Source organism: Myodes glareolus, chromosome 24 (assembly GCF_982192425.1).
Source record: "Myodes glareolus chromosome 24, mMyoGla1.1, whole genome shotgun sequence".
In the NCBI taxonomy this organism is placed as follows: Eukaryota; Metazoa; Chordata; class Mammalia; order Rodentia; family Cricetidae; genus Myodes; species Myodes glareolus.
The window spans coordinates 47,147,031-47,170,543 of record NC_142049.1 but is presented as its reverse complement, the minus strand read 5'-3'; the positions used below and the strand labels follow the sequence as shown (position 1 = coordinate 47,170,543).

The 23,513-nt window shown below is 44.2% G+C and overlaps 1 protein-coding gene across 2 annotated transcripts; it reads left to right on the top strand.

The window, feature by feature from the left end:
* The first annotated feature begins 2,067 nt into the window (after positions 1 to 2,067).
* Saal1 (serum amyloid A like 1) lies at positions 2,068 to 19,873 on the top strand. Of its 2 annotated transcripts, XM_048428800.3 has the most exons (12): positions 2,068 to 2,253; positions 3,365 to 3,478; positions 6,321 to 6,404; positions 9,320 to 9,399; positions 10,700 to 10,759; positions 10,885 to 11,000; positions 11,455 to 11,635; positions 13,490 to 13,572; positions 13,659 to 13,847; positions 16,566 to 16,762; positions 18,586 to 18,678; positions 19,726 to 19,873. In XM_048428800.3, exons 1-12 carry the CDS (start codon positions 2,119 to 2,121, stop codon positions 19,816 to 19,818), a joined length of 1,425 nt encoding a protein of 474 aa, XP_048284757.2. In that variant the 5' UTR covers positions 2,068 to 2,118; the 3' UTR covers positions 19,819 to 19,873. The 2 variants fall into 2 exon arrangements, with proteins under 2 accessions (XP_048284757.2, XP_087757659.1); XM_087901533.1 differs by lacking the exons at positions 2,068 to 2,253; positions 3,365 to 3,478 and adding an exon at positions 3,871 to 3,898.
* Positions 19,874 to 23,513: the final 3,640 nt, after the last annotated feature.

Sequence of the window (23,513 nt, the reverse complement as noted above, 5' to 3'; positions counted from 1 at the left end):
AGATCCCTCCTCCTATATGGTGTGTGTGTGTGTGTGCGTGTGTGTGTGTGTGCGTGCTGGTTTGAATGATATGTGTGTTTGGTCTGTGTGTATGTGCAGTGTTTGTGGTTTGATGTGTGTACAGTGTATGTGTGTGTGTGTGTAATGTATATGTGGTATGTGTGTTGTATGTGTGGTGTATGTGTGTGTGTAGTGCATGTGCATTTGTGTTGTATTGTGGTGCATGTGTGTGTGGCATATGTGTGTTTGTGGTGTATATATGTGTGTGATGTATGTGTGTGTGATGTATGTATGGTGTGTGTGATGTATGTGTAGTGTGATGTGTGTGGTGTATGTGTGTGTGATGTTTGTGTAGTGTGATGTGTGTGTGGTATATGTGTAGTGTGATGTGTATGTGGTGTGTGTATGTGTGTGTGATGTATGTGTAGTGTGATGTGTGTGGGGGGAATTGTGTGTGATGTTTGTGTAGTGTGATGTGTGTGTGGTGGATGTGTGTGTGATGTGTGTGTGGTGTGTGTGTGTGTGATGTATGTGTGGTGTGCATGTGGTGTATGTGTGGTGTGCATGTGGTGTATGTGTGTGTGATGTATGTGTGGTGTGCATGTGATGTATGTGTGATGTGTGTGATGTGTGTGTGTGATGTATGTGTGTGGTATGTATGTAGCAAGACAGAAGCTCTAAGAAACACCGGCATTCTGAGTGCCACGGAAATGGAAGTTTCATGAAGCGATGCTAAGATTTGGTCTGCAGAATGGCCTCTGGTATATTTCATTTTGGCCTAGTCTTGTCTGCATCTTTAACAATGTGCAAACAGGACACACTTCACACCTTCCAAACAGGTTGCCAGTCTTGAAATGAAGAAGCTTTGGTCATCCTGTCCTGCAAGGTAATTGTGCTCAGGAGAAGTCTCTCTTCAGTGTGGAATTCTCCCTTCTCCACTGTCCTCTTCTCACCCAGAGTGGTCAGACTTCATCCGTGTGGATGCAAAGCAGTAACTTATACTAAAAAATTTACATTTCCATGGGATTTTCTTATCTTTGTAAATGGTGACTGAACCTAGGGCCTCGGACATTGTTGGCAGACATGTGTTCCTCCACTGAGCTCCATCCTCAGACCTCCATGCATGTTAAATAAATCAGACTTGGAGATCCTATTAATAGTCCCTTCAGCTTTGTTTCCTGTTTTGTGAACTGCTATTTCTATGTTCTGTTTTCTTAATGAGTTGTCTCTTTCTTACTTGTTTGTTATTTATAAGATTTATTATTTTTGATATAGAGTCTACATTTTTTATAGATTAATTTTTTTCACGATTTGAAGAAATACAGATCATCATTAGACAGGGTCTTGTGAAGCATAGACTGTCTTAAATTTCCTTAGCCTCGCAGGTGCTGAGGTCACAGGTGTGAGCTACCATGTCCAGCTGAGGCTTTTACATCTCATCTGTCTTATGTAGAACAATAGTGAGAAGTGTAGCAATTAATTTTTATGTATTTTCCCTGTATGCGTGTCTGTGCATGTCTGGTGCCCAAATAGGGCAGAAGAAGGTGTCGGTCCCCTGGAACTGGAGTTACAGAGGGTTGTGAGTTGCCGTGTGTGCTGGGAACTAGAACCAGATCCTCTGTGAGACCAGTGAGTGTTCCTAACCACTGAGTCGTCTCTGCAGTCTGAGAAATGTGGCTGTTTCTCACACTAGGCTTTGTGCATTTTAAGGAAACCCTCCCTTCTCTGAGGTCATAAAAGGTCCTTTACAGTTTCTTCTACATCTAAAACCTTTAAAAGTTTTGTTTTATATATTCAGTTCCTTATTCAGATTCAGCTTGTATTAGAGTCTCACATCCAAGCCTACTCCTCCTCCCTGGCTGAGAATCTTTTCTCTCTCTCTCTCTTCCCTGACCCCTCTTCGTTCCAGACAAAGATAATACTGACCTGTGTGTTTCATGCTCACTGCTGGCCCTAGGCGGGCACTTTGTGGGAGTTCCCACCTGTCCCACAGGTTCCTGGACCATTCCGGAGCCTGACGGCAGGGGGCGCTGTGGGGAACAGCGCCGAGTCAGCCGGGCTCTCTGGCACATCCTCTCGCCTCCTCCGGGACTTCCGGCGCCTCTCGTGGGCGCCAGCATGGACCGTAACCCGTCCCCTCCTCCGCCTAGCTGCGATCAGGAGGATGGGGAGGATTTGGCCGGGGGAGACTGCATTGGAAGTACAGTCTACAGCAAGCACTGGCTCTTCGGAGTACTCAGCGGACTCATCCAGGTGGGGAGACTCGCGCAGGCGTCCTCCGAACCAAGGGAGTGGATGGGATGCTGGAGGGTCGGGGTGCCAGTTTCCTAACTCTTCCCGGAACACCGCCACACACATACTTCCCCAGATTTTGCTCTGCAACTCCATTGTCACTTCTGAAATCAATTCCTGTTTCGTGGGCTCTTGTAATGGTGGAGCGCATAGTTTGGAGTCAGACAGCCCTGATCTCCATCCCATGCTGGAAGTGTGATTCGTTAACCCAGGACCTCGATTTCTTTCACAGTTTCTATAAAATAGGATAACCAGTATTATCATACACACGGTTTTTGTGTAGATTGGGATGATAATGATAGTAGATTGTTTGAAATGGTGTTTATTTTATAGGAGGCTATCAGGTTTTTCTGCGTACTACTTTCCATGCCGCCAATTCCTGGTTTTGTTTTTGTTTTTTTCCGGAGCCAATTTCTACACAGTGACCAAAACAGTATTCCTTTTTATTATTTTTTGAGGGTGTTTCTGTGGCTATAAATGAACGCTTTCTACTACTTAACTGGGGATCCAAGGCTGGTTACCTCAACCTCACTTAACGATACTTAACCTATACTTAAGGATAGTTATGTTGTGTTCCGTCACCAGTAGCCTGGTGGCCATCTCCAGTCATGCACCATGCTTTGTAAACTCTTGTACTCACCTCTGAATGCCCGAGTCCTACTCTTCCCATGAGTAGGACTTTTTTCACTTTCCTCTTTTAAGAAAAATGTCTTTCTCCTCCCAGGGATAGGTCAAAGTCCTTCATCTTTCTACCATAGCTCTTTTCACCAGCTCAGCAAAGTCAGCCTTTGCTATTGTGACTGTCTGTTTACATAGCTTTCCTACGCTATATCATTTGAAAACAAAAGTTTATATTATTGTCATTCCTGTTTTTTTTCTTGCAGTGCCTGCAGACAGTATTTCCTCCCAGAATACTGCGTGTGTAGATCATCCAAGGCACTGCAAGGCAGTTTTTAGAAACTGTTTTGCCAGAGGAAGTACTTTAGGGATACTCTTGGAGACATCTAAGTGATATATTGCTTGAAGAACTCTGAGTATTTTAACTGATAATTTTTTCTCTATGTGTCTGAAGATTGTCACACCTGAAAGTGCCAAGTCCGGCTCGGATGATGATGAGCAACAGATGGAGCTCGCTGAGGAAACGGAGAACGAAATCTGCAGAGTCTGGGATATGTCCATGGATGAGGTATGGGGAATCTGCAGAGTCTGGGATATGTCCATGGATGAGGTATGGGGAATCTGCAGAGTCCGGGATATGTCCATGGATGAGGTATGGGGAATCTGCAGAGTCTGGGATATGTCCATGGATGAGGTATGGGGAATCTGCAGAGTCCGGGATATGTCCATGGATGAGGTATGGGGAATCTGCAGAGTCTGGGATATGTCCATGGATGAGGTATGGGGAATCTGCAGAGTCCGGGATATGTCCATGGATGAGGTATGGGGAATCTGCAGAGTCTGGGATATGTCCATGGATGAGGTATGGGGAATCTGCAGAGTCCGGGATATGTCCATGGATGAGGTATGGGGAATCTGCAGAGTCCGGGATATGTCCATGGATGAGGTATGGGGAATCTGCAGAGTCTGGGATATGTCCATGGATGAGGTATGGGGAATCTGCAGAGTCCGGGATATGTCCATGGTTGAGGTATGGGGATGGAAATGAAATTCTGAAAAGACTCTAGAGTGAGGAAGCATTTGAAAAGATTCATTCCAGATTTCTTGCTAGTCCCATAATGGCTCCCTCAATCAAGATATCTCTTTCCGTGCTCTCTGTCTCTGTCCTTGCCCCATCTTGACTATCCCATTCCCTTAAGTTCCTCTCCTCCTCCCCTTCTGCCCTCCCTTTTCCCCAACCCCATGCTCCCAATTTTCTCAAGAGATCTTGTCTACTTCCCCTTCCCAGGGGGATCCGTATACATTTCTCTTAGTGTTCTCCTTGTTACTTCTCTGGGGTCATGGACTATAGGCTCATTATCCTTTGCTTTACAGCTGGTATCCATCTATGAGTGAGTACACACCATACACATCTTTCTGGGTTTGAGTTACCTCACTCAGGGTGTTTTTTTTATCTAGTTCCATCCATTTGCAATTTCAAGGTGTCACTGTTTTTTACCCATGAGTAGGACTCTAATGTGTAGCTGTGCCACATTTTCTTTATCCATTCTTCAGGTGAGGGGCATCTAGGTTGTTTCCAGGTTCTGGCTATTACAGATAATACTGCTATGAACATAGTTAGAAAAAAAAAATCCTAGAAATCCACGAGGATGATCCGAGCTAAGACCCTAAGCAATAATGGAGAGGGTGCCTGAACTGACCTTGCCCTGTAGTCAGATTGATGACTATCTTAAATGTCACCATAGAACTTTCATTCAGCAACTGAGGGAAACAGAGGCAGAGAGTCATAGCACAGCACTGGGCTGAACTCCCAAAGTCCAGTTGAAGAATGGGCAGAATGAGAATATGAACAAAGAGGTCAAGGCCGTGATAGGGATACCCACTGAAACAGATTACCTGAGCTAATGAGAGCTCACCAACTCCAGCCAGACAGGGAAGAAACCAGCATGGGACCAAACTAGGCCCTCAGAATGTTTGTGACAGTTGTATGCCTGAGGCAGACTGCGGGGCCACTGGCAGTGGCACCAGGATTTATCCCTACTGCTTGTTCTGACTTTTTGGAACCCATTCTCTTTGGAAGCATACCTTATTCAACCTAGATATAGTAGGGAGGGCTTTGGTCCTTCCTCAAAGCAACATGCCTTACCCTCTCTGGGGAGGGGAGAAAAGTGAAGAAAACAGGAGGAGGGGAGGGGCTTGGAACTGGGATTGGTATGTAAAATATAAAAAGATAGGTTTCTTTTTGTTGTTTTTTTAAATAAAAGAAAAAAAGGCTCATTCCTTCTGGAAAGGCCTTATTGAGTGACTGTAGTCCCTCTAGTTTGTGGTTCAGGGTATGAAGATTCAGGTGCTATTAATGTTAAAATCTTACCTTGAACACAAATACAGTTTCATCCTATGAGCCTCATAGTGTTTTTTAACATAAATGTAAGCTAAGATAGCTATGACATCACTAGGCAACATAATTTCATAGGACCATTGACATACATACATACATACACACATACATACACACATACACACACACATTTAGTCATCATTGACTAAAACTTTAGTATTTATTTGGTTTGTTTAGTTTTAGATGTGTGTTTTTTAATAGGCATATCCCACAGCTAACAGATTTAGCTTTTGTACCTTACATTCCTATATGAGAGCCCTCTCTTTGCGGCCGTATGTCCACTCTAGATTCACCTGTGTGGTGTGCCCCCTTAGGTAATGTGGGTGGAAGAAAATCTCTAGGGAGAAAGTTCTAGACTGTTGTAGTTACAGTGTGATCAGAATTCTTTTTGTGCTAACTGAAGCTCAAGTCCCGATATCGAATGTAACCCAGTAGCATTTATCTCAGTTTTAAGTTCTTACAGGGTAGGATTTAGGAGCTGACTCTTTCCCCATACCCCTTTCTCACCCCCAGCTTCTAACTTAGTATCTGGCAGTCAGCAAACATGTTTGGGTAAGTTATGAGAATTCGTGCAGAATAAAAGGAGGGCTGTCCTCTGGTGTGTCACTGTCAGGGTTAGATTGGTTTATGGGGTTGCACTGCTGTCTTAGTACCGGGTACCACAAAGACTCTTATGTTACTTTTGTCTCTTTGTTTGGTTGGTGTTTGTTTTGTTTTGCTTTTTCAAGACAGGGTTTCTCTGTACAGCTCTGGCTGGCCTGGAACTCACTCTGTAGACCAGGCAGGCCTCAAATTTACGGATATCACCTGCCTCTGTCTCCCAAATGCTGGGATTATAGACTTGCGCCACCATTGCTTGACTTACTCTTGTCTTTTTGATACAGTTGCTGATCTTTGATTTTTCCGTTATGGATGAAAGGAAGTAAACATGAAATTAAACTTTTAGGGTTATCTGAGCTATAGAGCTTGAGCAGTATGCAGCATCTAACTTGCTAATCATTTTTGTTTATAGGATGTGGCTTTATTTCTACAAGAATTTAAGGCTCCTGATATATTCATGGGAGTGCTGGCCAAATCCAGGTGTCCCCGATTAAGAGTAAGTGTATACAGTTCTGCTCTTCTCTTGTTTTGCTTACTGGCTATCAGCAAATACATCGGTGTACAAATGTTATTGGACATTCTTAGGTAACGCACTCCTTGAAATAATTAGATATGTAGAATTTTAGGTTTGGATTAGATTTGGGAGATCAATAATTTGATTTAGCGGCTGTGGAAACCAGATAGACATAGCCATGCTAGGCTGCTGCTCTGTGGCAGGACAAGAAGCAGTGCCTAGTTTACCTCTTAGTTCACTGTGCCCATAGTCCAACTGTGAGAACTCTCCGCTCTAAAATCGCCCCATCTGCTCCTCCTGGTCGAGAGCTGGCTGCGTCGTGTCTCCCTTGCTAGCCTTCCCTTCTCTTTCTCTTACTCAATGTGGCACTTTTCTGCCTTGTGGTCATTGCTGAGAGCAAGTTCCCAAGAACAGCAGGTGGAACCACAGGAGCGGTACAGTGTCCTGAGTTTTACTGCCACTTAGGTCTCTGTGCAGTGCACATGATGTATGACTGTTAATATGTGCTGAATGATTGTAGTTGTAGTTTATGAATATTCACTCTCTACCGTTTACCTTCCTCCTCCTTTGAGACACACGTAATAGATAAAAGAACTGAGTCTCAGACTAAGATAATATATCCAAAGTCACACAGCTTGTAAAGATGGAGCTGGAGTTTGAGCTTATGCCCATCTCTAGTATAACCCTGTCATTGCTTCTTTTTCTTTGAGATAAAATGGAAAATTCCATAGAGTGTATTACAAATTGAATGTTGAATTAAGGTTTTTATAAATATGTTTATATATTTCTGTCTATGGATGCTTTGTCTGCATGTCTGTCACACACCAGAAGAGGGCACTAGATCTCATTATCAATGGTTGAGAGCTACCATGTGAGTGCCAGGAAGAGCAGTCGGTGCTCTTGACTGCTGAGCCATCTCTCCAGCCCCTTGAATTAAGATTTTTATTTAGGGGAATGCTCCACCCATATTGGGTCCTTATATTTACACAAAGTGTTGGTGATTTTGTGGCATTCCCTCCTTGATTTTACTATTTTTTTTATATTAGACATGATGAGTTCAGGAATTAGCCACACTGCTGTAAATGTGTCATGATCACAGCCTGCTACAGCAGTGGTTCTCAACCTTGGCCTTGTGATGGACACACTGGTCTAAATGTCAGCATGGCCCAGATCACTGGTGCTGAGCCCACCCCAAGAGCTTCTGGTCCAGCAGGTTGGGGCAGGACCTAGGTGTCTGCTGTTTTCCCAGGTGATGTCAATACTTTAGATCAGGGCCATACTCTTTTCAAAAACTTTGTCCTGGAGGACTTTCCAAAGTCATGTGACATCTCCATATGTGGCATTCTAAGAGTTTTTCACATCTACCAGGGATTCTTCTATGCAGCCTACACAGGAGGTTGGTCTTCAGCGAAAGTTCACTCCTTCCCTCACTAGCTTATAAGAGAACGTGTGTTTTCTGCCCCAAATCTCTTGCTCTTTTGCCAATGTTTGAACCTTCTGCACTTTACTAAAGCTCTCTTTAGTTTCTCTCTAACTTTCCTCAGCGTTTGTCCCTTCCTATTTCTTCCTGTGCCTGAGTCTGGACTCTGTCCAGAGTGAACACCCCTGTTCTCTTTACAGCCATTTTCTTAGTGAGTCTCAGCATACTTCCAGTGGGGATTTGAGCTTGCGGTTTCTGTCTCAACCTTCAAAACGCTGGGGTTACCGGCATATGCCACCACAGCCGGCTTAGTGCCACCACAGCCGGCTTAGTGCCACCACAGCCGGCTTAGTGCCACCACAGCCAGCTTAGCTCCCTTTCTTACTCGCTTAGGCCACAGCTCTGTTCCTGCAATGACGCAAGCCCAACTCCCCTATTGGTATCTGGTGTCACTTCCAACTTTCTTCATGAGTTTTCAGCCTGTGTATTTTCTAATCCTATATCCATCCTCTGTTCTAATTCAATAATTATCACCCTGATGGTAAAAACCCCTGGTGTACTTGGTAAATACTAGCTACTGAGACTGTATGTAGCCTGGAGATTCTGATTCCGTGGAATTGATGGGGCTTGGAAACTGTCGACAAACTCCCTGAATGTTGAATCCCAGCAAGTTTGGAAACCATGTTCTGTGTAAATGCACCATGCCCTTCCATCCTATTTGTTCCTGTTGATATGACTGACACGTCTGACTGGGAAACCCTGGCAACTTCAGGCCTATAAACTGTGCCTTACACTCCCTCTTCACATTCTAACGGACTGTTTGCCATCTCCTTTAGTGTCTCGGTCCTTTTCCATGTCTGCCATTACCCCTCATTGATAATAGCAGCCATGTCTTCTTTTGCGGAGTACCCTGGTACATGACAGCTCTGGATTGCTGCTGTCTTCCAGTTGAAGATCCCAGGCAGGCTGCTGAACTTCCCTGCACTTCAATTTCCTCAGTTGAGAAGTGGGGACATTACAGTCCCATCTTGTAAATACTGTGTAAGATGACGCATGGACAAATGTTTCAGTGTATTGTGTTCCCTCTTTGAGAACCTCCGTGGCTCAGACACCATCCCATATTAAGTCTAAACCTGTGACACGACAGCCAAATCCTTTTCCTCTGCTCCATTTCTCTTGTGCTTCCTCATGGCTCCTGCGTTCTCTCCCTTAGTCGTCTGTGTAAGGATCCTTCCCCATATAACGCTTCTTCGTCTATGACTTTTGCTTTGGACCTCCTTTGTGTCTTCCATCCCTTCTCAACTGTGTGAGCTGTATAAACCGAGTATATAAATCTGGATGCCAGCAGTAAACGTCCGTATCTTGCCTCCCTTTTTCCTTTCCTCAAACTTGGTTCAGTAGAAGTTTTTGTTCAAGTTGTTATTCCTCATGGCTTTTACTTCACAGCCATTGTGACCTGTGTTACTTGGTTTGACAGGAAATCTGCGTGGGAATTTTAGGGAATATGGCTTGTTTCCGGGAGATATGTGTGTCCATCAGCAGCTGTGAAGATCATGGGTAAGTCCTACTACCTAATAGCCGTGTTTCTCTGGATGGGTTCTAAGTTTCTATTCCAAAGGAACCCTTGAACTTAGGCGAGGTGGAAGTGTGGGGTGTGCTGTTTTGTTGTCTCAGGACACCGTGGGTGTCGATGTGCCTGAGACTTCTGCACTAGCTGTGGACTTAGCCTTTGCATCCACGGTAAAGCATGAGTTACCACAGCGACTAAGTGGGTGAGGCAAAGAGTATGTCGAGCCTAAATGGGAGCTAGGGGCTGCCGGTCAGAATCCAGAACAATTTAAGCATGGAGAAGCTAAGGACTCAGACCTAGTCTGGGAAACTCAATTGCTGAACAGTTTTGCTCTGAGAACTTTGACCTAAGTAGAGGAGGGGGACTTGCCTACGGACCAGAAGATGAAGAGTTGCCTCTGGGATTAAAAGGCTGTCAGACAAGCCTAGCGGCTAGTTCTTTTCTAAAGCCAGAAAACTTTGGACAGAGGGATTTTTAATAGTGGAGTCTCAGGTGGTTGGTTACCATAGCAGATCTGAGAACGTGGTAACTTTGATGGGCACATTCATTTTCTTGGAGATGGTTCATGGCTGTTAACTTAATGATCTAAAGAGGTCTGTGTCCAGCATGCATTAAAGTGATTGTTCTTATTGGAGGATCATAAGGGTTTATCCCTGTCTTCAAGGGCCTGGGCCTCTTGAATTGTTTCTGTTACTTTCACACACAAGGTGTTCCATGACGAATTGAAGAACATGTGAACAGTGATATGTGTCATATAAAGCAGATAAAAAGATGCACAGATAACTAAAGGACATTTTAAGGAAAAACCATAGCTGCTTTTATATAAAATTAAATGCAAAATCAGAAATCTATTAACAAAACTATAGAGCAGAGCAAGGAAATGATCCCTGAGGAAGTCAGGGCCACCTTTTCTAGGTGGGAGAGGAACGCGGTGGGCAAAGGCAGCTGCAGGTGGTCAACTCTGCTCTGTACCTTAGAAACATGAGTTCTTCTCAACCTTTAGGTCATGACCCCTTCAGTGGGGGGTCATAAATCAGATATTTACATTACAATTCATAACATTAGTAAAATTGCAGTTACAAAGTAGCAATGAAACAATTTTATGGCTGGGGGGTCACCACATGAGAAACTGTATGAAAGGGTTGCAGCGTTAGGAAGGCTGAGAACCACTGCTCTAGAAATTATGAAATGCATTTATTTATGCTTTGTCTTACAATAGAAAATTTCTCAAGTGAAATGAAAACTGGTTATTTGCAATGATACTCATGGCTCACGGTGTCTCGGCAGGCAGGTGCTTCTGCAGTGTTTGTGCGACTCAGACCCACCCACTCTGCTGGAAACCAGCAGGTAAGCCTTTCTCTCATGGCCCAGAAATCACCCATCAGAAGCCCTGGGAAAGCAGAGTGGACTCTTGACTGTGGGTGGCCTCTGCTGTTGCCCACGTAGATACTGAGCTCACATTTGTCATGTAGGTTGTTGCTTACTTGCCTTTCCCAGGCAGAAGTGGCCAGTGTCTGGGTTGAAAGGATCCGGGAACATCCGTCCATTTATGCTAGCGTTTGCTTCATCATGTCAAGTTCAACAAATGGTAAGTCAGGATGCACTCTAGGGAGAAAGACGGGAGCATATCCTGGGAAGCTACTTTAGATTTTCATTTTTAAAATTTTATACTTTTATTTTTTAAATTTATGGTGTTTTCCTGCATGTAAATCTGTGTGTCTCTTGCATGTTGGTATGTGCCTGCTGCCCACAGAGGCCAGCAGAGAGATCCCCTAGGGCTGGAGTTCCGGACAGTTGTGAGCTATTTCCTGTGTGGGTGCTGGGAATCAAACCTGGGTGCTCTTAACGACTGGGCCATCTCTTCAGCCCCAGAAAGCCACTTTGCACTGAAGAAGATCAGCCAGTTTAAATGGGCTCCTGGAGACACCTGGGAGGAAGTGGCATCTTGGCAGGTTTGGCTCTTGGAGGAGCTTGAGGAGTTTGGCTCCCCCTTGTGGCTTCAGGCGCCCGGGTTCTCAGCTGAACACCTATCTTGACTGCAGTTGACTTGTTGGTGAAGGTGGGGGAGGTCGTGGACAAGCTCTTTGACTTGGATGAAAAACTCATGTTGGAGTGGATTAGAAATGGGACTGCCCGACTTCCGGACCAACCCCAGGAGGACTCCGAGGAGCAGCCAGTATTTTCTATTGTACCCAGTATACTGGAAGCTGCCAGACAAATACGGTAGGTGAACTCTTGGACAGAAGGGTCTGGAAAAATTCAGTTGTTCGAAACATCCTTAGATGGGAGAGCCTTAGTTTCAGTAAGCAGCCAGTCTCTCTTGGGTTTGTGGTGGCGGAGTATTTCCTCTGCCAGAATAGTACAGGCTCAGACATTTGCTCCAGTATGGCCTGTCATAGCTTGCTATGATGACTGACAGCAATTTTATGTATTTTAAATAACCAAGGAGAAAAGATTTTCATGTTTTATTTTACATTGAACAGGAAACAACTCATTGAGCATATTTGTTTTCTCCCTGCTTCCTTGTGTGTGCACACCAGTCTGTGTCGATGATCAGCTTGGGGGCTTTGATGTCTTGTCGTGAGAGGTAGTTGTTTATAAGTTGTTAAAACAATGTAGCACTGATGACTGCAAGATTAACGTTTGAATTATCTGCTTAGTTGTTAGCAGCTTATTCTCAGAACTTATTAGGCTATGTTAAAAGTTATTAATTTTATACCTTTTATCAAATGAAGATTAAGCCACACACTTGTCTGCCTCTTCAGTGTTTCCAGCAGTGAATGATGTTGCCAGTGTGCCATCTAGAGAAGGTGGCAGAACTGGAAAATCCCTCCTGACTACCCTGTCCAGCTCCTTCCTCATAGCCAGTTGACTCTTACTGTGACCCCCATCCTGGCATCCAGACCTCTTCTCCCTTGCTTGGACAAGTGCCACACTGTCCGCCTTCTGAGCTGCCTGTCCTCTGGCTTGCTTCTCCCGAGCCTTGCAGCTGCTTCCATGGCGTACACCCCGTCTTGCTTTCGTGCTCCCGGCTTTTCAGTTGCCTTCCACAGGAAATAGTTTTAAATAGATTTTTAAAACAAACAAAACTGGCACACAGTCCTCCTCCCAAGGCCTGTCCATCCTTGTTCTTGCTTCTTCTATGTGAAATTCCATTCTGCGGATGAACCAGGCCCTCTTGTCTCCCAGCCTTTGCTCAGGGTGTCTCTCCAACACCACAACACCTGCCTCTTCAGGTTCCTGTGGAAACTCCATTTCTCTCAAGATCTCTTCCCTGACCAAATTTCTGTATGGTCTTTTAGTGCCTGGGCCTTCTAGTGTTGAATTCATTTTGTTTTATGGTAATGGCCCTTTGATTACTTCTTTCCTCTCAGACTGTTATAATCTGTGTAGGTGGGTGTAGTATCTTAATACTCTCTGTCTTTCCAGCCCCCAGCAGTAAGTGCCCCAAAATGATAGATACTTAAGTAGATATAGCTGAGCCATTTAATTGTTCATGTTTTTCACTTAACTGTCTGGTTGAAGAAACCAGAGTTCTAAGAATTCAAACTATTGAGCAAAAGAATTAGGTTTTTATGTTTCTGCTGTTCTCAGCTAGGAAGCTAGGATGATCTGTGAACTCTAAAGAGCATCAGGACCATGGTGTCTGTGCTGTAGGCCTCACATCTTCCCATAGGAGTATCAGTAACGTACATATGTAGACCCACACACACTTGCACATACACTCACATACTCCTTCACGTACATGCACTCACACTCTCATGTACACTTACATTCACACACTTCATATATATGCTCACGCACTAATTCACACACAGACATACGTACACCTATACACACTCACCTATACATTCACATACATATATACTCACACTCATTCACACACTCATAATACATATACACCTTATCTTCAGTTTTCCCCATTTTAATGTCAGTGCTAGTGAGCAGAGTCTCCTCGGTTGGCCATTTCACGCTCTGCACGTTAGTATGAGGTAATAAACACCAGCAGAGAGAATGAGCATTGCTGTTCTGTAGACAGTGAAGTTAAGAGTGCTTTTGCCGTTTCTGTCTGCTTAGTTCTGAAAACCTGGAAGGGCTGGATGTTTACATGCACATCTTACAGCTGCTCACCACAGCGGACGATGGGATTCAAGCAATTGGTAAGGCGGTTTCTTGGGGCACACTGTCATTGCTCTTTAAGTGTTCACTATTTTTAGATTACTATTTGTAAAAAATATTTCTTAAGTGCAGTGTCCTGATACCGGAAAAGACACATGGAATTTACTTTTTGACCTGGTGTGCCATGAATTCTGCCAAGTTGGTGACCCGCCCATCATCCTGCAGGAGCAGAAGACAGTGCTGGCCTCGGTCTTCTCCGTGATGTCTGCCATCAGTGCTTCATGGGCTGGACAGGAGCACCCCAAGAGGGAAGAAGGCAAGTGTAGTTCTTTTATTCCCATAGTAACGTAAAATGTTAAATGCTTAATACAAAAATATTACAAAGTTTCTAAAAGGCACCAAGGAAGGACTTGGGGGGCAGATCAGTAATGGGGTGCCCCCTGGTTCAGTCCCTAGGACCAAAAAGAAAGCAGCACCGAACAGTGTGGCTCTGCCCAGAAGAACCACCCCGACTTTAATCAGAAATACTCCCTAAAGTCCTCTGTGTTCTACTGACTCCATTGTACTCACAGCTCAGTGCCCAGAGTGCTTTGGTGATAAGGTTTTTGTCTCAGTACCCAGTGAGGATGGTCTCTATTCAGTCTGACACTCAGTCGCTCTGACTGTTCAACTTGTTCAATGCTGAATTAGGGCGAAAAGGTCAAAGCCCCATGTGCTTCCCGATGCTTTCATTGCGATTGTGTTGAATGTGTGATGTGTCTAGGAATACATTGTGTGTGTCTGTTTCAAAAGTGCCTTGAGGTTTTTTAGTGGCAGATCTTGCACTCTTATTAGGTTTATTCCTGCACATTTTAATTTTGAAGTCCTAGTCTCTGTTGCATGCTTTCTTCTACTGATGATTGTTAGACTTTATAGAGGCAGTGGATTGTTAACTTTGACTGTGAGACCTTTACTGACTTGCCTGTAGTTTGTTTTTGCTGTGCTTGAGGTGGGACTCAGGGCCTTGCACCTATAGGTAGGAATCCTGTTGCTATATCCACATTCCTGTCTTACTGTTTTTAAATCCTGTCTATCTATCTATCTATCTATCTATCTATCTATCTATCTATCTATCTATCTATCTATCTATCTAATGTGTATGGGTGTTTTGCCTGCACGCACACATGTACAACAGATGTCTGGTGCCTGTGGAGATGAGGAGAAGGTGTTGGATGCCCTGGGGTAGGGATTATAATGGACTGTGAGCCAACATAGTGGATGGGATTTGAACCAAGGTCCTTTGGAAGAGCAGCTGGTTGTTTTAACTGCTGAGCCATCTCTCCAGCTTTTGTCTTACCGTGTTTAGTAATAGTTCCCATGATAATCTTTCACTTTGTCTACCATTAAGTCACATCTACTTTGTCATTTTCTATCTCTGACTTCTTTCTCTTATCTAAGTGGGTCGCTTAGTGCCTGCTGGAGACATCTTTATCTTCTTCCCGACTGTTGAAAATGGCACTAGAGTTTTGCCATTTAGTGTAACTCAGCATACAGTGCTTGTTTTTGCCTCTCGAGGATATTTTGTTTGTTTGTTTGTTTGTTTTTTCCTGAGACAGGGTTTCTCTGCAGCTTTGGAGCCTGTCCTGGAACTAGCTCTTGTAGACCAGGCTGTCACAGAGATCCGCCTTCCTCTGCCTCCCGAGTGCTAGGATTAAAGGCGTGGACCACCACCACCTGGCTCAAGAATATTTTGATCTCTCTGTGTTTTAAGTTTTTTGTTTTGTTTTATAAATAAGCACTGTTTCTGAGTGTCAATTCTATATTTCTGGAGAGGTTACGTCACTGACCAAAGGAACCCCAAGTACCAGCTGAGGGAGGTCATCGTGCGAATACCTCCAGAGGACGCATGACAGACGGAGACAGGCACACGGGAAAACACTGTGCACTGTGCTGGAGGAGCAGGGCTGAGGATCTGTGTGGCTAGGGTGGCTTAAGAGTGAAAGGAAGAAAAACAGTGCAGCTGCCAGGCAGTGGAGTGCGGAGAACAGGACCTGCTGGGAGGGAGATAGACTGGGTAGGTGTGGCTGGCCATAGACAGCCATGGGCTGATAAAGGTAGGGAGCCATGCGTAAATAGGGGTAGAGTAGGCAGGCTGTATGGCATTGAGGACAAGCAGTGCTCTGGCTTTGCTCAAGGCAGAAACAGTAGAAATGCGGGAGGATAATACCAGGCTGTTCCCTGTAGAGACTGCGAGAGTGAATGGGTAAAGGGAATGATCGCCGCCTTTGTGTTCAAAGCAGCTGCCACTTGCCGAGACGAGGATGACTGGCCTGAGCGTGCTGCCCCAAGGGGTCTGAGTGCGGGTGCTGAGGGACAGCTTAAGTCAGCAGTTGTGGGAGGTCTAAGCTAAAAATGCAGCTGTCATGGTGTCTGCCAAACCTCAGAGATTTCTTGGACTTGCTCTGACGTGAAAAATGAGGAGTCCTCCTCTTACTGCAGACGTGTTTATCTCGTTCTCGATCATCATGCAGTTTCTCCAGTGAGTACCATCATGCTGTCGTGGGTGTCATCTTTCTAGAAACCCGTGGGGAGATTCTTCGTGAGAGCAGGAGCATCCCACTTGTTGCTGTCGCAGGACTAGGCGTTCGTACTGCTGCCTGCTGTGCCACCCGTACTTCGTGCAGTTTGTGTGTTTAGGTAGAACATGGACATCCACGTTAACTCCTGTCACAGTTAGCTGTCTCCTTTCCTCATTGTTGATCCTCTGCTTGCCTGCTTCAGGCCTTTCAGAGAAGCTCTGTGGAGTTGGGGGTTATTCCAGTTTTGTGTGATGCTATGATACAACACTGACCATAATCAACTTGGATGTAGGAAGGCTGTCTATTTGAGCTTCTAAGTTACAGACCATCATTGGTGGAATAAAGCAGGAACCACTCTCCCTGTCTATAGTCACGAAAACATATGTGGCACTAGTTCAGGAGGAGTGGATGGATGAATGAATGAACAAATGGAGGAATACTTACCTGGCTGATTTCATTCTCTTGATTCGGTGCAGTGAATCTTCCTCTAATTGACAGCCTAATTCGGGTGTTACAAAATATGGAACATTGTCAGAAGAAACCAGAGAACTCCACAGAGTCCGACCCAGAGGAGCCTACAAACTGTGGTTCAACCCAAGATGAGTTCCATATGAAGATCCTGAAGGATATTTCGTGTGAATTCCTTTCTAATATTTTTCAGGAATTAACAAAGGTAGGAGAGAAGTGTTGGTGGGTTACTAGACGTGCTGAACTTGAAACTGCTAAGGCACAGGCAGCTGTGCTGTGAGGGAACTGAGACCCCAGCCGTGATGGAGAGATGGCCTGGGCGTAGTGGCCGGACAGACAAACTCTGGACCACTTGTAGTGTTCTCAGCTCCATTATTATTTTTTATGATATTGTTTTCTCCTCCTTTCTCCTCTGCCCGCCGGTGTGGTGCTGGGACCTGGGCCTCATACATGGTAGGCAAGTGCTGTGCCTCTGAGCTGCAGCCTCAGCCCGCTCTTGTTGGTTTTCACGGGGGAAGCGCACATGGTAGATGTCAGAGCACAACCTGCAAGGGTTGATTTTTCCCGTCCACCAGATAGTTATTTATATATAAAAGTAGTATGACTATTGTACTCAAAAGTAAAGTTTTGGGGAAATTTTGTTATTTTTAGTCTTAAAATAACTGGTTTTGTGTGTGTGTGTGCACACACTTATGACACTAGGCATATCAACAGACTGTATTACTAAAATTTATATTGATAATTTCTGATGTGTAAAAATGTTAGTTTTGTTTGATTCTTATTAGTGGATATTGTAATTTTATATTAATTCTACGGGTGAAAATTTGTGTTCTATTATGATTTACATGTTTTATTATTAGTGAGCTGGATTATCTTTCCATATATTTGTACATTATTTGTGTTTACTCTTTATAAAGATCTAATTTTTAAAGTTTCATACTTTTGTGATGCTTAGAGTCCACCCCAGGGCTTCTCACATGCTAGGCAGGTGTTTCCCCTCTGAGCTCCATCCCTAGACAGATGTATTCATTTTGTGGTTTATATGAATTTCTCCAGTGATACTTAATGTCTCAGTTGCTATTCTGTCACTGTGAAGAGATGTCATGACCAAGGCCACTCTTAAAAAGAACGCATTCAATCGGGGACTTGCTAATGGTTTCAGACGTTGGTCCATTGTCATCATGGAAGGGAGCAGGCAGGAGAGGTGCTGGAGAAGGAGCTGAGAGCTACGTGCTCGTCTGCAGAGAGGAGGAGACATTGGCTCTTTCTTGCTTGGGTTTTTGAAACCTCAAAAACCTAACAGTGACACACTTCCAACAAAGCCACTACTTCAGCAAGGCCATGCCTTCTAATCCTAATCCTTTCAAATAGAGCCACTTCCTGGTGACTAATCATTCAAATATATGCACCTGTAAGCACCAGCCCCATTCAAACCACCACAGCATCTTTTTTATTTTGCTTTCAGATATGTTTTTGATTGTTTGTCATTGCTTTAGGTTTGGGAGGAAAAGACAAGCCTGTTCGTCTTTAAGATACAGGCAAATAGCAGGAAGGTGTGTTGATTAAAGACTCAAAGACATGTCATGAGACTCTTAGGTACCACTTCAGAGAATTTGGGTTTAATCTTGAGGAAACTGGGGTGCAGCTGAAGTTTTCTTTCCTTTTATAAGCAAGTGATAAGATCAGTTTGGAAAGATTCTTCCAAACACAGCAGGCATAAAGGAATTGAGTTGAGGACTGGACGCCAGTAGGTGTATAGGCGGTAACCTTCAGGAATAGTCTGGAAATGAGAGCCTGGGATGAGGGGAGGTGCACGGGAGGGGCCAGCAGGCAGGCTTCCGTGAGTGGCACCCTTCACTGAGGTTAGCGGTGTTCAAGGTACACAAGGCTCTTCATGGCAGCTCAGCTGAGGGTTTGAAATGCCAGTGGGACCAGTTGTGATTGTGTATACTGATGTTTATCTGCTTGGCAGATGCTGCATTGGACATTTTCCTTTTCTGATACTAAGTTTTCTTTTGTTTGTTGTAGGAAACTGTGGCTCAGGGACTGAAGGAGGGCCAGTTAAGCAAAGAGAAATGTTCCTGTGCGTTTCAGAGCCTCCTGCCCCTCTACAGCCCTGTGGTGAGTAGGGTGGATGCACAGGGGCTGAGATTCTGTCAGAAACGGTGGTATACCTTACAAGATTCAATGCCTTGTGGGAAGGATGGCCGGTGGCTATATAATTATAATCTCAAGAGGAAGGAATCAACCTGGGTTTATAGTGCCCCTTCCTATTATGAAGTAGACAGCCTGTATAGTAAGTGAAAGTCTAAATTGTTTTAATTAATTTTTTTTGAGATTTTATTTGTGTGTGTGTGTGTGTGTATGAAAAAGAGAGAGTGTGTATGTGTTTTCCCCAGAATATATATCTGTGCGGCATATGTGTACAGTTGGCTAGAAAGGCCAAAAGAGGGTATTGGATCCCCTGCAACTGGAGTTACAGATGGTTGGGAACTGCCATGTGGGTGCTGGGAATTACATCCAGGTCCTCTAGAAGAATAGCCAGTTCTCTTAGCTCATGAGCTTAAATTTTTCTTCTCACTCTCTCTCTTCCCTGTTGGCTCCCCTCCCTTGTGAGATTGGGCCTCACTGTTTAGCCTTGACTAGACTGTAACTCTGTAGTCCAGGTTAGCCTTGAACTCATAGAGATCTGTCTACCTCTGCCTCCTGAGTTCTGGGATTAAAAACATGTGCCACCATGCTTGTCCCCAAACCTATTTTTTATGAATACATTTTTATGATTTTTCACACAACACTATTTATTGCCGTTGAAGGGAATTTCAAAATAACAGTTTTTAGGGAAAATGAACTGTGGAAAATGAAAGCATAAGGGAACTTGTCAGCAGAGAGGGTTATACTAGAGTGTGGGTGCATCGCCCTAAAGGGAAAGCAGCCGGGGTCTGTGATAGCTCAGGAGGGAAGGAGCTGGTCAGGGCTGTCACTTCTAGAGTCACTACTGGAGTATTTCCGGTGACTGCAGGAAGTGCCATGGTTGGCACCTGTGAATCTGCTGCATGCTTCTGTTGGCTTCGAAAGCCTCTGGAGGAGCATTTTCATAGTTAACCATGAATGTCTTTAAAACTGCCTGTTCCTCCACTACAGTTACTTGGTTCTTTGTGTGGTTCACAGGTGGAAGACTTCATTAAAGTCCTACGTGAGGTTGATAAGGCTCTTGCTGAGGACCTGGAAGAAAGCTTCCCCAGTGTGAAGGCTCAGACTTGAGACCCAAGTTGGAGTTCCTGCTCTCTAAGCAATAAACTGTTTCCTATGCTTTGAAGTTGGCATTTGGAAGATTTGGATGAAATGTTGTATCAGACCGGGTACTTCCTGATGTCCCTTCTCCCCGTTGACCCCACTTTGGTTTGCGCCGGTCACTAGAGCTTCTCCACTGTCACCTCCCTCCCCTTTGCACTGATTGTTACTGCTGTGTAGTTGACGAAGAGGAGATTCAAGCTTGTCGAAGCAGAGGTTCTTTTTCACATAGTAGAGTAGGTACGGATTGTCTTCATAAGTGTTGAGAACTTCGTGTCCTTTAGAAGTAAAGCTAAATAAGCTGCAGCAACAGAAGCCCTAGTGTGTCAGCTTCTCCGGTGTCTGTGTGTCTCATGCATGAGTCCAGAGACCGTCAGCGCAGGCCGTCCCCTTTCCCAGGCCCAGTGGCCGCCGTGCAGATCTTCGTACTTACTTACTCATAACCATGAGGGCTGTGCTGTTCCATCCAGGGATGAAAAGGAAGAGGCATTCTAGAAAGTTCTGCCAGCTTCCCCTGGCCTCTGTTCTGTGTTATATTTAACACCCCATCCTCCCCGCACTCTGTAAGAGGTAAGGTGTGACTGGCTAAGAGAGCTAACCTGCTAATACACTGTAGTGGTTCTGTGAGCATTTAAAAAGCTGTGCAGACTTCTCCTGATTGTTAGTGACAACTTTGGAAGCGTTAGTTACTGTCTTAGTTTGGGTTTCTGTTGCTGTCCAGAGACACCATGACCCTGGCAACTCTTGTGAAGGAAAGCATAGTCCATTGTCATGGTGGGACACAGTAGTATGCAGGCAGGCGTGATGCTGGAGAAGGAGCTGAGAGTTCTACATCTTACAGGCAACAGGAAGTTGACTGAAACACTGGAGTGTCTTGAGCATAGGTGAGACCTCAAAGCCCACCCCCACAGTGACACACGTCCTTTGGGGGCATTTTCTTTTTCCTTCCTTTCTTTCCTCCCTTTTTTCCTTCCTTCCTTCCTTCCTTCCTTCCTTCCTTCCTTCCTTCCTTCCTTCCTTCCTTCTTTCCTTCCTTTCTTTCTCTTTTGGTTTTTTTGAGACAGGGTTTCTTTGTGTAACAGTCCTGGCTGTCTTGAAACTTGCTTTGTAGACCAGGCTATCCTCAAACTCACTGAGATCTATCTGCCTCCCAAGTGCCAGGATTAAAGGTGTGTGCCACCACCACCTGGCTGACACCACAGTTACTTTGCCTTTGTTCCCCTGAGACACTCTGGTTCGCAGCTGGGGGTGGAAATGCATGGTTTTGCTTCAGAGCGTGATTTACTGGAGCAGATTGTAGATGAGATTGAGGGAGCGAGACAGCCTCTGCAGTCTGTCTCCCTGGTGCTTCGTCCCTCCAACCAGGGCTTCCTGATGAGGATACGGGCACAGCCAACAGGTGCTTAGGATTCAGTCCGCCTCACTTCAGATACTAACTGGAGTTCTTCATTGGCTTTTTAAAAGTCTCAGTCATGCACAATAAGGGCAGCTTTATAAATCCATCCCAGTTTTCCTCAGAACCTTTGAATCTAAGGGGCTGTAACTTTGCACTACTTGAAGGATTTGTGTTTATACAATGTGTCAAAGTTATCTTCATTATCCCAGCTAAACTGCGTGGAGGCTCTTGCCCTGAGGAGTGTCCGTGTCTTCTCACTATGGACATTAAGTGTGTGGTTTGGCACTAACACAGTCTAACACAGTCTTGTTGGAGGTCTTTGGTGGTTTTGTGGTATAGTAGGTAGGGAAAGAAACCATCAGAATCTCAAACATGAAAAGTTTTTAAGATATTGCTATTCTCAGTGCTCATTCATTGGGTTAGTCAAACCTACAAGCTGGTCAGACATCGTCCTCGTGGCCAGGTGTAATGCGAATTCTACTTGGTCTTAAATAAAAGCCTGGAGTCTGATATGGGGTTAATGTTGAAAGATCAGAGAAGCAGAGCGGCCAGGCACTCTACTGAATCCTCAGCCCAAAGGGGCGATCCTGTTCCTACAGATCATCAGACTGAATGCCCTGTGCTCTCATTTCCTCCCACCTTATATTCCTCTCTCCACCCAGCCACGTCACTCCTGTCTCCACCTCCTTAGTGCTGGGATCAAAGATGTGAGTTCTGTTTCTCTTTTAGACTAATTCAATCTCATGTAGCCCAAGGTGACCTTGAACTCACAGAGATCCATCTGCCTCTGTCTCCCAAGTGCCGGGGTTAAAGGTGTCTACCACTATTGTCTGGCCTCCATGGCTAGCTAGTGTGACTAGCTCCACACTCTGATCTTCAGGCAAGCTTTGTTACAGCACTGTTGACCAAGGTTGCTGTCCCGCCCGGTCCCCCAGCCATTTAGTCCCAAGAAATCACACAGAGGTCTAATTTAGTTATAAACTGATTGGCCTAGTAGCTTGGGCTTCTTATTAACTTTTATAACTTATATTATTATTAATATAATTAATTATATTATTAATATATTATAATATTAATTATTATTAATTATTATTAATTAATAATTATTATAATAATAAAATAATTATATTATTATATTAATTATTATTAATTAATTAATATTATAATTAATTAAGCCCATTATTCTTGCCTGTGTTAGCCACATGGCTCAGTACCTTATTTGGTGAAGCAGTCACATCTTGCTTCTTCTGTGGCTGGGTCACAACTGCAGAGAGAACTTTCCTCTTCCCAGAATTCTCATTGCCCTGCCTTTACTTCCTGCCTATTCACTGCACCTATACTTCCTTCCTGGCTACTGGCCAATCAGCATTTATTTAAAATATAATTGACAGGGTACAGACCATTGTCCCACACCACTTCTTCCCCCCCCCTTTTTTTTAAAAAAAATAAAAGAGCTTTTAATCTTATATCTTTTGTTTAGCTTTTCTCCTGTCCATTATCCATAACAACTTGTAACCAACATTCTAAACAAAGGAAAATATCCATAGTCCATTTTTTTGGGAATGTGGGCATAGTTTTCCAGGCTACTTCCTGCTGGTTGGGGACATTGATAATCTTATGGGGACCTAAAGAAAAATTAGAATTATGATCAAGTAATGACTGGAGTATTCTGTGAGGCTTCATCATCTCAAGTGGCAGTCTTGGATCTGTTCTGGATGTAGAACTCAGACATCTGGGCCATCTATCTGTTTCTACCAGAGATTTCTCAGGTAGTCTTCCTTGATCAAACCTGATTTTTCTTAACTCAGAATGAATCCACAGCCTCTCATTTTCTGTGAAATCAAAAGCAAAACCTCTTCTCCAAAGTAACATATCCTTTGACTTCAAATTTGAAGTCAAGATATTTTCAGAATACCTATCTTGGATTAATTCAGCAGCATTTATAAGCAAATATCTATTAGCAGCTGTTGCTCCTTCCTCATCATTCAAACAATTCAAAGAGAACATAGTAACACAGTATCCAGATTCTCTCTGTGTTTTCCATCTTTACGTGGCTTTATTTTAACCTCTATTTCTTTTATTTTTAATTTTTTGGATTTTTGAGACAGAGTTTCTCTGTATATTTGGCTGTCCTGGAACTCAGTATAAACCAGGCTGTTCTTGAACTCACAGAGATCTGCCTGCCTCTGCCTCCCAAGTGCTGGGATTAAAGGTGTGTGCCACCACACCTTGAACTCACAGATGTTGCAAGGAGGGGCTACTTGTTCTT